At 44.2% G+C, this 13,625-nt stretch overlaps 1 protein-coding gene and 1 pseudogene across 1 annotated transcript; both read right to left on the minus strand.

Moving 5' to 3' along the window:
• Window positions 1–569: 569 nt before the first annotated feature.
• On the minus strand, window positions 570–9,546 carry GCSAM (germinal center-associated, signaling and motility). The gene is made up of 6 exons (XM_015563810.1): window positions 9,431–9,546; window positions 7,433–7,501; window positions 4,937–4,981; window positions 3,892–3,942; window positions 3,830–3,857; window positions 570–1,333 (listed from the first exon to the last, which is right to left on the minus strand). Exons 1-6 carry the CDS (start codon window positions 9,457–9,459, stop codon window positions 1,088–1,090), a joined length of 468 nt encoding a protein of 155 aa, XP_015419296.1. The 5' UTR covers window positions 9,460–9,546; the 3' UTR covers window positions 570–1,087.
• A 3,475-nt stretch (window positions 9,547–13,021) lies between these two features.
• LOC102770959 lies at window positions 13,022–13,417 on the minus strand (annotated as a pseudogene).
• Window positions 13,418–13,625: the final 208 nt, after the last annotated feature.

Raw genomic sequence — 13,625 nt, forward strand, 5'->3', positions numbered from 1 at the left:
GGCCAGATTTGGCCCATGGGCCACAGGTTGATGACCTCTCTTTTAGGGGCATACATAATTCTAGGAACCCTGAAGAAAAGATGAGGGAAAATAAATAATCAGAGCATATGAAGAAGTACTCATTTGAGAAGGGATGTGTGTATATGTTATTTTCCCCACATAGACATTTTATGCATATTTTATACAGGACATATTGCTTAATACTCATACATACCATAGAGTAGAGTATATTGGAAGTACATTGGAAGAACACTAAATTGGAAGCCAGGAAATGAGATTCCAGATAAGGTTATGCCTCTAACTTGCAACATTACTTTGGGCTAATAAGCCAAAAAAAAAGATAGTGGGAGTAGGATCTCCAAAGATCTTTCTATTCTATCATTGTTTCATGCTATGATTTCTTTTACTAAGATTTAAATGCCACGTTCAAAAAATATATGGACTCAAATCATATAAAAATTATGTAAAATTTTGACCTGAGACGTACTGCTTCAACCCATGTATCCAACTAAGTCACCAGAGCCAGAAAGTGAAAGGACACTATGCAAAGGACCCATTTAGAGGCATAGAGTGAGCAGAACATACAGGCGCCCACCTGGAAGGCTAGGAGTGAGGAGGTGGGCCCACAGACACGTGTGGGAATGAATGAATTCCTTGTGGCTTCAAAGGACAACTGTGTGGACATTTTATAAGAACCTGGACAGAGGAGCAAAAACCATTGTGACCAGGGAGCCCCACCTGCCTCTGAGCACAGCAGCCATTTCCAAAGCCATTTGGAGCCAAATATGGTCCTTCCCTTCTCAAAGAGCGGCTTCAGGATCATTGGTCAGTTTTGGGATGTTGAATATTGAGTAGGATCTAAGAAGCCCTGTGATTTACAAACCATGTTCTGCAGAAATCCCTGTAGAAAGGGCTGTTGTGTGCAGGTGGCGGTGAGGGTGGGGGAGTTAAGCAGAGCTCCCCACCCCCAGCTGTTATGTGCTGGTGTGGAACACATGTTGGCGCACTGCTTCATTATGGATGGGAAAACTCAGCCTCAGAGGGGCGTGTATGTGGACGTGGCTTTTGCAGGGCAGGAGAAGAGATTCTACTGGGCACTGAGAAGCTCATATTCACCTTCTGGGGCAGGTGGGTGCCTAGGGGAGAGAGGCACATGGAGAAGTGAGTACTCAGTCTCGGTTCCTCTCAGCGACTCTCTGGGCCTCCGGACTTGGCGGGGAACGTTCTCATAGTACTCCTCGGCAGAGTTCCCTGATGGCCTCCTGCCAAGGGCCCTGTGATCGATGAGGGTGTAGCACAGCTCCTCTGCAGAGTTCTGGTCAGCGTTGTCCTGCTGGTCAGAGAGCCATCATCAAGACTTGACCTCTTGTCATTCTCTTTACGCTTCAGTCTCAACATATGCTCGGCCCTGCGCAAAGCCTGGCTTCCACAAACCACGTCCCCCCCATCTGTTGGCCTTTTTGCCTGAATGGCTGCCCCTCCCCTCACACCTAGCCCAGGCAGCCAGAATGCTCTTAGTGCCTGGAGTATTCAGCCTTCCCGGGCCCATGCTCTCTGCCCCTGTTCAGGCGGGACTCCTGGCCATTCCATGTAATTCCCAGTCTCAGGACCCTGAGAACAGCCCCTTCTTACAAAAGAGAACACTCTCATGACACCTAAATATGACTGGGTTATGATATTTAGCCACCCAGGCCAGATAACATAAAGGGAGATGATGGAAGAGAAGGTCTCATTCAATGAAGCCTCAGGAGATTAAAAGCAAAATATACAGGAAAGAGCAGGGATATGGGGGTTAGGCTTGCTTCTGAATCAGGCCCCTGCCATCTCGAAAGCTGTCTGGCTTTGGGGAATTTCACTTAATCTCTCAGTTTTCTCATCTGTAAAAAGGGGAGGGGGCCGTACCAATCTTGCAGGGTTGTGGTGACAGTTATGTGAGATGATGCACCCAAAGTGCTCAGCACACTGCCTGGCGTGAACTAAGTGCTCAGTAAATGTTAGTTTCTTTCAATAAATAGTACAACAGAGGTGCTGCTGCCTCTGCCATCAGGCCTGCATACAGCCCTGGGCTTAGAAGCATGAGCACCTAATGGTTTTCTTTCATGTCTAGGTCAGAAGGGGTCTTGCAGGCCAACTTCTCCTGCCATTTGGAGTGTCTACATGTTTACCATCAACTCAGAAAAGGCTTAGAGATGCTCATATTACCTGCTGGGTAGCAGTGGATGTTCCTCCACCTGAGAAAGAAAATACACTCAATGAATTTCAGGTCATGGGGAGGTTTGAGTGGGGGACTGGGATACAAACAACCAGAAAGCCAAGGAACAGCTGGGACAGCCCTTATCAGGGCTATAGCTCATCCCTGGGCAATGGCAAGGCCATTGAAACAAGACACGTCCAGAGCTGGGCTCAGGCTGAGATGAGTGGAGGAAGACTTATTCAGTGGGTTTTCAGTTAAGAAATCACACTTCCCTACCACCTGTCCTCTCATCTCTTCTTTTTTACACAAAATTCATTGCATGCCTGCTCTGCACCAGGCCTTGAGGAGACAGATAACCAGACACTGTCCCTGTACTTAAGGGGCTCACAGGCTAGCACAGGCAAGGGCCTATGAGAGATCCACAACACAGGGGAGGGCTGTAGTTTTTACTGTAGGTGACGGGGGAGGGTGGTAGCGTGGAGGCTGGTGCTCAAGGAAAGCTTTGCAGAGGAGAAAACTCTTAAGCTGAACATTCCCACTCTGGAACCTGCTGCAGATAAAAACAGAAGCAGGCCAATTTTTCAAAAGCAGTTGGCCCTGGCCTTTCAGCCAAGAGGCAAATGGACACACTTGCTACCCCTTGCAAACACACCAGAGCAATAGACAAATCCAAGCTTTCACATAGAAGCCTCATGATACCACCCTGCCAGGGAGGTGGGTGTGCCCATGTTAGCCACCTGATCGTACGTGCTTGGATTTATTCTTCCTCCCTCCCGACACTCAGGAGGCTCATCGCTCCATGAGGTCCCATGGACCTGCTGGGCTCCCCTGGTTAACCCACAGGAAAAGGGTGTGTGAGTTTCAGCAGAACTGGCCCTGTTTCTACCATGTTTTGCTCTGATGCGGATTAGGGTTTCCTAGGAACCACAATTCCCCGGGGTAAAAGGGCCAGGGGTGGGAGGGCTGTATTATTCACTCACACACCTTACAGGGTTCGTTTCTAAGATTCAGAATGAATAAGCTAGGCTCTCCTCTTTCAGCCCAGAAGGCAAAGGCAAACTTTGTGTTTCTTCTTTAGAAATGCAGTGGCCTGTCCTCGGGCCTATACTTTCTTACTTTCTTTCTTACTTGTGATAACCATTCACCACTCTCTCCTTCTCAAAACCTTTTGTCTCCTTAACTTCAGCCCTGTTCTGTCGCCAGAGACCATTGCATAAACTCCTAGGTGGTCTTCCAGCACCTGCTTTTGCCATTCCTGACCACAATTTGTGCTCCGCACAGCAACCTGGGTGATGTCTTAAATGCCCCTTGTTCAAAGCCCTGCAGTTCTCAAGACAGGAGCCCCATTCCTAAATGTGAGCACCAGGCCCTGCCCCTCCTCTGTGTTCTCTGTGCCCAAGCTGGCCTCCTTGCTGCTCCTTCTGAGTGCCTCAGACCTCCACCTTTTGCATTTACTGTTCCCAGTTAACTCCTTCAAACCTAGGAACTAACTGAAAGCATATGGAGATCAATAAGCCAATCCCTGCTTCAATGAGCTCACAGTCTACTGGAGAAACAGAGCCTTACAGGTGGACAAATTGCAGCAAAACTGTGTAAGTTTTGTACAGAAATATGCCCACGGAGCTCTGGGAACACAGAGAAGGGGCAGTTTGAAAGTGTAAGTCTATCAAAAGTGAAAATGATGTGAAAGCAATAACTTACCTTCCTTTGGGAAATCTTGCCTGGCCTTAAAAATGTGCATCTTTTTCCTGCAAAAGAGAAGGAAAGTAAATTGCTTGTTTCAAAATTCAGAAACTCTCAAAGGAAATTATACCTTCTATAAAAGTTTCTTTTTAACTTTTTCATTTGTTAAAGTCATAGGCCTTTTTTATTACCTTCTTCAGCATAGAGAAATAAGAGGATAGAAAAAAAAGGAAAAAGCAAGGAGACCAAGGAGAATCTAATATTTTTGTATAAATTTTCTCTCCTCCTCCCTTTTCTAAGGCTGATATGAAATGGATTTAGAGGTGAAGAATTATGGTGATGTTATAGTAGTATTTTTGGAGATTTTTTGACAAAATATTAATTTCTTTCATATCATATTAGTTAAGAAGCCATTGATATTTCAAATCCTAGCCTTGATCCCAATCTATGATCTCTGACAAACAACTGAACAAAACAGATATGTCCAATCTGAGCACAGAAGTAACCACACTATATAGATGACCCCCTGGAGAAAACACAATATAAATATAATAGAAGCCCTATCATCTCAGGAATCCAGGATGGCATCTGCTCTAAGGAGAATGACCATATGTCCTGGTTTGCTATGACAGTCTAGTTAAATGTTGTTACCAATTATTTTTAGCATCCCTGTCACTCTCAAAAGTTTCCCAGTTTGGATAATGAATTATATGATCACTCTGGTCATAAATTTTCTGTGCAAGGGACAGAAATGTGTGCTGTACACAGAGACGCTGGGATTTGCCGTGTGGGAAAGGGGTCTTTCTCTGCACTGGCAGCCAGTTTCATCCTTGCTTCCGAGGCTTTCCCATTTGAGGAGCACGTACCACCCATGAGACTCTTGTTCCTGTTTTTAAAGCAAACTTGAAACATCGCTTTCCTAAGTCAGATGATCGTCAGGGCTAGTGACAGGCTTCCGCTGTGGCCACAGACAGCAGGGAGCTCACAGGTAACTTACAGCAAATACCACACTCAAACCACACGTAGGGAAATAACTCCTGAAAACAATACTCCACTCACCAGGGGAGGCAGAAACACCCTTCAGCCATGTGGCGGCCCCAGCACCTAAAATACCGGAGAGATGACACAGATCACAAGGTTGGTTTCTACAGCTTTGTCAGGGTCACTCTCTTCCCTGTGACATTTCTGTGAAAATCTTGTTTCTCTCTCCAAGAGGGCATTCATTCTTGGTGACTTGGACACATCTATCATGCTAGGATGCCTTGGTCCTTTCAGGACATCAACTGCCCTTTGGAAATATGAAGATGACACTATCCACTCCTAATTAGGGAAGAAGCCTTCTTCTGTGTTCTCAGAAAAGGAAAAGGCTCTCATTCTCACTTCCAGCGAGTTACTTGGTCCCTAGTGATGATGGACACAGAGTTATCTCCAGAAAATCAAGGCATAAGTGTGCGTAGATTTTAGAAATTGCTTCCAGGTACGGTCTAGTTAATACTGACACAGGATTCCACTGCACTCTGAATTTCCTCTGGACACACTATATTATAGTTGCCTGCTCGCTTGTCTTTATCCCACACTAGACTGTGAGCTTCATACATTTGGGGACCATGCTTAACATCATGGTATATATCACCAACATATGCCACAGTACCTGGCACACAGAAAATATATTTTCAATAAATATTTGATAAATGAATAAGGAGCTAAGAACAGAGCAACGCTAACTGGCTCAGGAGATCATCAAATCTGCCTTGTTCTATTCTTTACAGTAGAAAGGCCAGATCTCCCTGCAGGCAGACATCTAGGCTGAAGTCTAAAGTGTCCTCTGGGCATCTTTCTGAAGATGAGGTGCAGTCAAAGCCCACATTAACGTTGTGTATTCCAGGAACACTATGTAAAGACTTTTGGAAAACACCACCCAACAGTATCTTCCCCAGTGAGCTTTCCCAGGAATTTCCCCAGAAAGGGAAGTGGAGGTGAGGCTGCTGCATGTGACCTTGGCTGTGGGCACTAGGGTGGCTGAGTATTCGAGGGTCAATGTACCATCAGAGCCTTTGGGACTGAGAATCATGGCTATAGTGTTTCCTTCTCTTTAGGCTATATTCAGAGTACTGTAAGACATTTGTTTATATCTCCTGTTTCTGTGGCTAAAGACACACCAGAAGAAAACCATCAAATCATACCAAAGCTAAGAAATCAGATTCACGGGAGTGGGATGAAAGGAGTCTATTGATTTTGAGTTACTGGCTCAATATCTCTGGCCTTCTTGAACCACAGTTTCTTAATCTATAACAGTGATGGCGAACCTTTTGTGCTCGGCATGTCAGCATTTTGAAAAACCCTAACTTAACTCTGGTGCCGTGTCACATATAGAAATTTTTTGATATTTGCAACCATAGTAAAACAAAGACTTATATTTTTGATATTTATTTTATATATTTAAATGCCATTTAACAAAGAAAAATCAGCCAAAAAAGTGAGTTCACCTGTCACCTCTGACATGGGTGTCATAGGTTCGCCATCACTGATATATAACATGAGGATACTTACACTGCTTACCTCATGGAGGTCAAGTAAAGTTAAATATAAGCTAAAGCTATTTTTAAATCAGCTATTTTCCCCACTCAATGTTTCGGCAATATGTTCCTGCATTTTAATTTAGATGTTTTGGTTTGGGGTGGGTTCAGATTACCCCTTTGAAGGAGTCCAGACAAATGTCTATGACACAAGCTCTATGGGCCAGCAGTTCCAGGTTCCCATATCTTGCACAAAACTTGCCTGGCTCCCCAGTCTATCTGATATCTCCCTTGTTATAATGTCCATGGCCCTCTGTCCTGTTCCATCATTTGGAGTACGTGAATTAACATATGTCCTTAGCTTACAGTGAAGAAATGCATACTATTGGGGGGAATCTCTGGGACCCTAATTTCTAACCCAAGATTTGGCTCAGTGGTTGCTTTTTAATTGATATTCTTTTAAAACCTTGTCTTGAAATCATGGGGAAAGTGCAGAACACTACAGGCCACAGAACAACTGGCTTTGGCACCCTTTGGGATTCTTGGGCTCAGGGACACTATTTCCATACATTAGTGATTCCTGGCATTCAGAGGACCTGGTTGGAAAGGACTTATGAGGACGTCTTGGTTTAACAGCATCCAGGTAATCACACACATTTTGCTCCATAAACCTTCCAACAATTGTAGTGATGAGGGGGGTATGGCCATTTCAGAAATAGAACCTTAGAGCTTAAAAATGGAATGTCTGGGATGGAACTTGAACACAAAGGTACTTGAGGTAGACAAGCAAAGAGACAATAGAAAGTAGGGGTTTTCTAGTTGTTAGCAGTTACACTAAGCTTCTGGCAAAATGGTACATCTCTTGTCCAAAGGTTCACGATGATGTTGTCTTTTATCTTGTCTCCTCATTTACTATAATTACAACTGTGGTTGGGTCTAAGCAGGGTCCTCTATGGTGGGGTAAGTGATATCCAGGATCTGACCGACTTCACTCTTCATGGGCAAAGGCTGGGAGAGGTTCTGCTGGGTTTGCTCTGACCTGGATGTTCTCTGCTTGAGGTTTTGGTTTCTCAGATCCCAGGGTATCTCTTGAGTGTTCTGTTGCCACCTAAAACTCAACATATCAGGACTGAGTTAAGTATTTCCAAGCTTCCCACCTCTCTTCATAATTTTTCCAACTTTCCTTATTTCTGCTATTTGTGTTGTAACCCCAGACCACCTCAGCTTCCCCCTTTTGCCTTCACTTATGCCTTCCTAAAGCATACACCATGATCTTTGATCTGACCTTCTCTCCATTACCATAACAAGAGCCTGTCAATGTTTTCCATGCACAACTAAGCCCAAATAATTTGTTGCCAAATGTCTGGAATTCTCATGATGACCCTGAGACTTATCAGTATTTAGAAAGGCTTATCTGCTTGATGCAGTTTTAGGGATTATACACAGGAATGGGGGAGGACACTGGTTTTGTTTCATGTAAATTGCTTTCTTTCACAGAAAGCTCCAAGACAGAGAGAATAGGATAAAAGGGGGTGGGGGTGGGGTTGGTAAATTAAGAAAACAAGAACAAAACAATAAAAAACCCCACACACTAGCCAGTTTGGCTCAGTGGATAGAGTGCTGGCCTGCAGACTGAAGGGTCATGGGTTTGATTCTGGTCAAGGGCATGCATTTCAGTTGCAGGCTCAATCCCTGGCCCAAGTTGTGGTCCCTGTCCCTTCCACTCTCTTTAGAAATCAATGGAGAAATAGCCTCGGATGAGGGTTAACAAAAACAACAATAAAAAAACCCCCACCAACAAATTGTTTTATTGTTTGGATTGGGTTTTGTACAACCATCTTTTCATTTGCTGGAGGTATAGATAAAAAGAAACTAATAATTAGACACTACTTACTATATGTTAGCTACTTACTATATGCTTTATACATATATACCTATACACATTATAAATAATAGTTATACTATACATTCTTACTAGATATACTATACACACTATGTATACTACTAATAAAGGTATATAATGTATATGACATATACACTTTCTATTTAATCTCAGAATAAACTTATGATATATAAATATATTATGATTATTTTTTTACTAATGAGGAAACTGAGGCCAAAAGTTTGGCAGCTTGTCTGAAGACCCCCCAACCAGTAAGTGGAAAGGATGAATTTGCTTTTGGCTAATTCCTGTTTTGATTTTAATGAAGATGATGGTCAAGAAAACTACCTTCTAATTATTGAACCCTCCTATGTATCAGAAACTATGCCAGCATCACACACATTAGAACCCTTCAAGGTAGATATTGTATTACTATTGCTATTTGAAATGAGGAAACTGAGGTTCCAGAAAAGTTAAGGTAAGTTCTCTACCAATGTCAATGACCCCTGTTTACCTGTTGCAGGAAGTGTGGCAGACATGACCTCATAACGGCAGGAAGCTTGCTATTTATTTTGAATTTAAATAGTGATTAAAATGGTGACAGTGTTGCCTGACGAGGGTGGCTCAGTAGTTGATTGTGGACCTATGAACCAGAAGGTCGTGGGTCAAACTCCAGTCAGGGCACATGCCCAGGTTGTGGGCTCAACCTTCAGTGTGAGGTGTGCGGGAGGCAGCTGATGGATGATTCTCTCTCATCATTGATGTTTCTATCTCTCTCACCCTCTCTCTTTCTCTCTGAAGTCAATAAAAATATATTAAAAAAAGAAAAAGGTGGTAATGTCTTAAGCTTCTTGTGGTGCATTAAGAGCTCAGGAGAGCATCCCTTCCCGGGCCTTGGAAAGTTGTTCTACTGCAGAGACCTCCCTTGATAAAGTCCTCTCCTTTCAGCTGTTTTTGCCAGTTGCTTCTCCTTCAGGAGAAGGCCAAATCTATAAGGAATTGAAATTGGTGTCTGGTACATAGCAGGCACTTCACGCTTCTCAGTTCTTATTCAATTCCCTTCCTCCCTTGTCTAAGAACAGACCTCTTTTTCTATTTCTGACTACATTGCCCTGACCCATCTCCTCTGGTCTTTCATAGGGAGTCTGCACTCACCTGTTTTCCCTCAGCAGGGAGTTGCCCATCCTCTCAGTCCTCCGGTGCCTTCCCCTCAGCCTGCCTTGCTCTCTGACAGGGCAGCTCCTGACAGAGATAGGCTGCGTTGTTCTGGCCAACAGTGCAGAGTGAGCTAAAAGGAGAAGACTATCTCTCTGCAGAGGGGAGGAGCCCGAGGAGAAAGTCAGAGGTGCACACGTGCACAACTTCCTAAAATGTCAGAGCCTGAAAGAACCAGCCTATTGTTATTAACAGAAGTGTTGGTCAATGAGAGTTCGGAGCCCCTGGGGAAGCCCCATTTGCAATTACAGACCAGCCATGCAGTTTTCCCATCAGACACCTAAATTTATTAAACCTTTTTGTAGCCTTCGAAAAATCAGAAGCGGGGATTTGGTTTTAAGACAAGAGAAGTTTAAAGCAAATTAAAGTGAAGCTACAGACAAGTAGAAAATAATAGCAAGACATACGTCAGATAAAAAAATATTTTTATTCAGAATATATAAAGAACTTTCAAAACAAAGAAGAAAACAGACACGAAATAAGAAAATGGGAAAAAATATTTGAACAGACTCTTCATCAAAGGAAATATACTGATGGCAAATAAATACATGAAAAGACGCTTAACACTGTGGTCATTAGGAGAGGTAAATCAAAACCACAGTGCAGTACATTACATGCCATTAGAATGGCTAACAGTGAAAACAAAAACAAAAGCCGATAATACCAAGTGTTAGCAAGGAATGTAGGGCATCTGGAAGTCTCATGCATTGCCCATGGCAAAACAATGTGCCAGTTTCTTAAGAAGTTAAGCATAGCCTTGCCATACAATTTAGCAATCCCACTCCTAGATGTTTATCCAAGTGAAAACTACACTAATAAGAGACAAATATGCTAATTGGCTGTACCTTTGCTATGCCCTAAGCCATGCCCACCAGCCAATCAGAGTGACCATATGCAAATTAACTCAACCAACATGGTGGCTGGCAACCACAGAGCTGGAGCAAGCAGGAGGCTTGGTTGCCCGGGGGATGGAGGAAGCCAAGCTCCCCGCCTGCCCTGAGCTGGCTGTGACCTCTGCTCATGGCAACAAAGTTTCAATTATAGAAGACAAATAAGTCCCAGATACCTGCTCCCAGCCAGCCTCCACTGGGAGCTTGGGTGGCTGGGGATTGTGGCCAGCCTGTAAACAGCCATCAGCCCCTCACCCAGGCTGGCCAGGCATCCCTATATAAAAATTTGTGCACTTCTATATAATAAAAGGGTAATATGCAAATCTGACTGCCAGCTTAGGCCCAATCCCCCAGGGAGTGGGCTTAAGCCAGCAGGTGAACATCCTCTGAGGGGTCTCAGACTCCAAGAGGGCACAGGCCGGACTGATGGACCTCCCCGAGTGCACAAATTTTTGTGCACCAGGCCTCTAATAAAATATAAAGACCTCCAGGGAACCTGCATGCAATGTTTATAGCTGCGTTACTTTAATTCAATGGTTCTCAACCTGTGGGTCGCGACCCTTTTGGGGGTCGAATGACCCTTTCACAGGGGTCACCTAAGACCATCAGAAAACAATAATTACATATTGTTTTTGTGATTAATCACTATGCTTTAATTATGTTCAACTTGTAACAATGAAAATACATCCTGCATATCAGATATTTACATTATGATTCATAACAGTAGTAAAATTACAGTTATGAAGTAGCAACAAAAATAATTTTATGGTTGGGAGCCACCACAACATGAGGAACTGTATTAAAGGGTCGCCACATTAGGAAGGTTGAGAACCACTGCTTTAATTACTTCACAAAAAGTGATGGCTCAAGTGTTGCACCCACACAAAGGAATACTGCCCAGCAATAAAAAGGATTGGACTACTGATGTATGAAGCAACATGGCTGAATCTCAAATTATGCTAAATGATGCTAAGTGAAAGAAGCCAGACTTAAAGTCTACTTTTTGTGATATTCAGGTCAGGACAAGGCAAAACTGTAGGGACAGAAAACATATTAGTGGTGGCCAGGAGAAGGGGTGGGGGAGGGATTGACTTTCAAGAGGCAGGAAGAAATTTGTTTTTGTTGTTCTTCTGTATTTTGTGGTAGTAGTTACATGACTTCATGCATTTCTCATAATTCAGAGAGCTGTATACCAAAAAGGTTGCATTTTTACTGTATATGTCTCAATAGAAAAATGAGGTTAAAAAATAAATAAACGAGGAGACAAGAATCATATTTTTTTATTATCTTTACTAGAAGCCCTGTGCACAAAAATTTGTGCACTGGCAGGGGAGGGGTGTCCCTCAGCCCAACTCTCACATCCTGGAACCCCTCAGGAGATAACCACCTGCTGGCTTAGGCCCACTCCCCGGGTGGCAGATGGCACACCCAATCCCGCAGTGTCTTCCCCATCACCCCAGGTCGCAGATGGCAGGATTCCAAGCAGGGGTGGGCTGCGGCTGGGGATCTTGCTGCTGCCCACCCCATCCACCCCGCCCAAGACCCCAGATCCTGCACAGGGGTGAGGGGCAGCTCAGATCGTGCTGCCGCCTGCCCTGCCCACCCTGCCCAAGACACTGCAGGCCTGGATCCCGCACTGGGGTGGGCGGCAGCTCGGATCACGCTGCTGCCTGCTCTGCCTGCTCTGCCTGCCCCTACCTGCACATGGCAGGCCAGGATCTCGTGCTGGGGAGGCACAGTGGAATCTGCCCACAGTATGCAAATTAGCCGCCATCTTTGTTGGCAGTTAATTTGCATATTGTGCTGATTAACCAATGGGAGGCGTAGCAAAGGTATGGTCAATTACCATGTTTGTCTATTATTAGATTAGATATTTGATAGCTGGTTCCAGTTTGGTCATTCACTCGTTCTTCTATTCCTTCAAAAAATCAATTTTGAGCACGTACTGTATTCTGGGCATCGTGGGTTCAATGGTGAACAGAGCAGATACCAACCTGCCCTCATGGAACTTCTTGAAATAAAATAAAAGGAAACAAAAAATGCTTTATTGCTTGTCCTGGAGTAATGTAGAGGGCATACCTATAATAGTCAGGAGCAGCGTGGGGAGGGAGCTTAGCAAAAACAGTGTTGGAGAAACTGGGGTACTAGTTGTGCCATACCAGACTCATCACGCATCACTCTTGCCCCTGTAGCTGCTCTCTCTGTGGGGGATTTCCTCAGTTTCCTTCTGTACTACCTGGAGGTCAGCGACAGGGAACAGACTTTCTCAGCATCGTAGAGGAAAGACAAAATGGACATGGGAGCTTAGCCAGTGAGTAGGACTGTTGTCGACTCCTCACCAGTGAGAATTAGTCTGTCCCAACCCCTGGGTATGGCAGCTTGAGCAAACAGCCTATACTCTGCCCCATAGGCAGTTCAATTAGTTCCAGGATTGAGCAAAGGTGTTTTTGTGTGTGTGTGTGTGTGTGTGTGTGTGTGTGTGTGTGTATGTGTGTTTGTGTGTTTTGAAGGTTTCAAATGTACTTTATTTCTCCAATCATGCCATATTTTAATGGGTACACAGTGCTTTCACTTGCCATCACTTTTGAGTTGGTTTTGAAACAATTCATTATCACACCAACTGGGGTGATTACGAGACTCTCTATTCCTTTGGGTTGACTCTGCTAACAGGGGACAGGTCCCATTCTATTCCAATTTGTGTTGCTGTCGGGTGCAGCTTGATCCCAGGCCCTGGTTGGGCCGCATGCAGGAAGCAACCAATCAATGCCTCTCTCACATCGTTGCTTCTCTCTGTGTCTCTCCCCCTCCTTTCCAGTCTCTATATGTCCATGTAGCAACACAGACAGTGGCTCCACTAGCTAAAATAGCATTCCTATACTTGTCATGGAAATCAGGTGTCCTTTTCTGGTGGATCTGCCTTGCCTTTGTTTGTTGAATGCTAGGAGAGGAACTAGGAGAAGACTTAGTGCGTTTTTGGCCAATGGAAACATCGAGAAGCTGAAGACAACACTGCGGCAATTGCAACTGCTGGTTGTTGGAACTTGGAATCAAATACCCTTGTGGAGAAACCTCTAAGCAAAGGTTTTTGTTTGTTTGTTTGTTGCTTGCTTTTCTGTTTTGGGGGGTCCAGAGAGTCAAGCCATAGGGCTAAGTTGTCTGAAATTAATCTGCTTTATAATGTAAGGATAGGCTAGGAATTGCTCTCCAATTTTCAAACTTCAGTTATACTCAGGCCACTAGGTGGA

The sequence above is a fragment of the Myotis davidii genome, unplaced genomic scaffold (assembly GCF_000327345.1).
Source record: "Myotis davidii unplaced genomic scaffold, ASM32734v1 scaffold379, whole genome shotgun sequence".
NCBI classification, from domain to species: domain Eukaryota; kingdom Metazoa; phylum Chordata; class Mammalia; order Chiroptera; family Vespertilionidae; genus Myotis; species Myotis davidii.

Excerpts from the sequence above, each read along its gene's own strand:
- GCSAM (XM_015563810.1), bottom strand. The coding sequence starts at position 9,459 with ATGGGCAACTCCCTGCTGAGGGAAAACAG. Across the intron at positions 3,943-4,936 it reads GGGTGTTTCTGCCTCCCCTG|GAAAAAGATGCACATTTTTA; the intron begins GTGAGTGGAGTA and ends TCTCTTTTGCAG. Across the intron at positions 3,858-3,891 it reads GATTTCCCAAAGGAAGGTAA|ACTTACACTTTCAAACTGCC; the intron begins GTTATTGCTTTC and ends CACTTTTGATAG.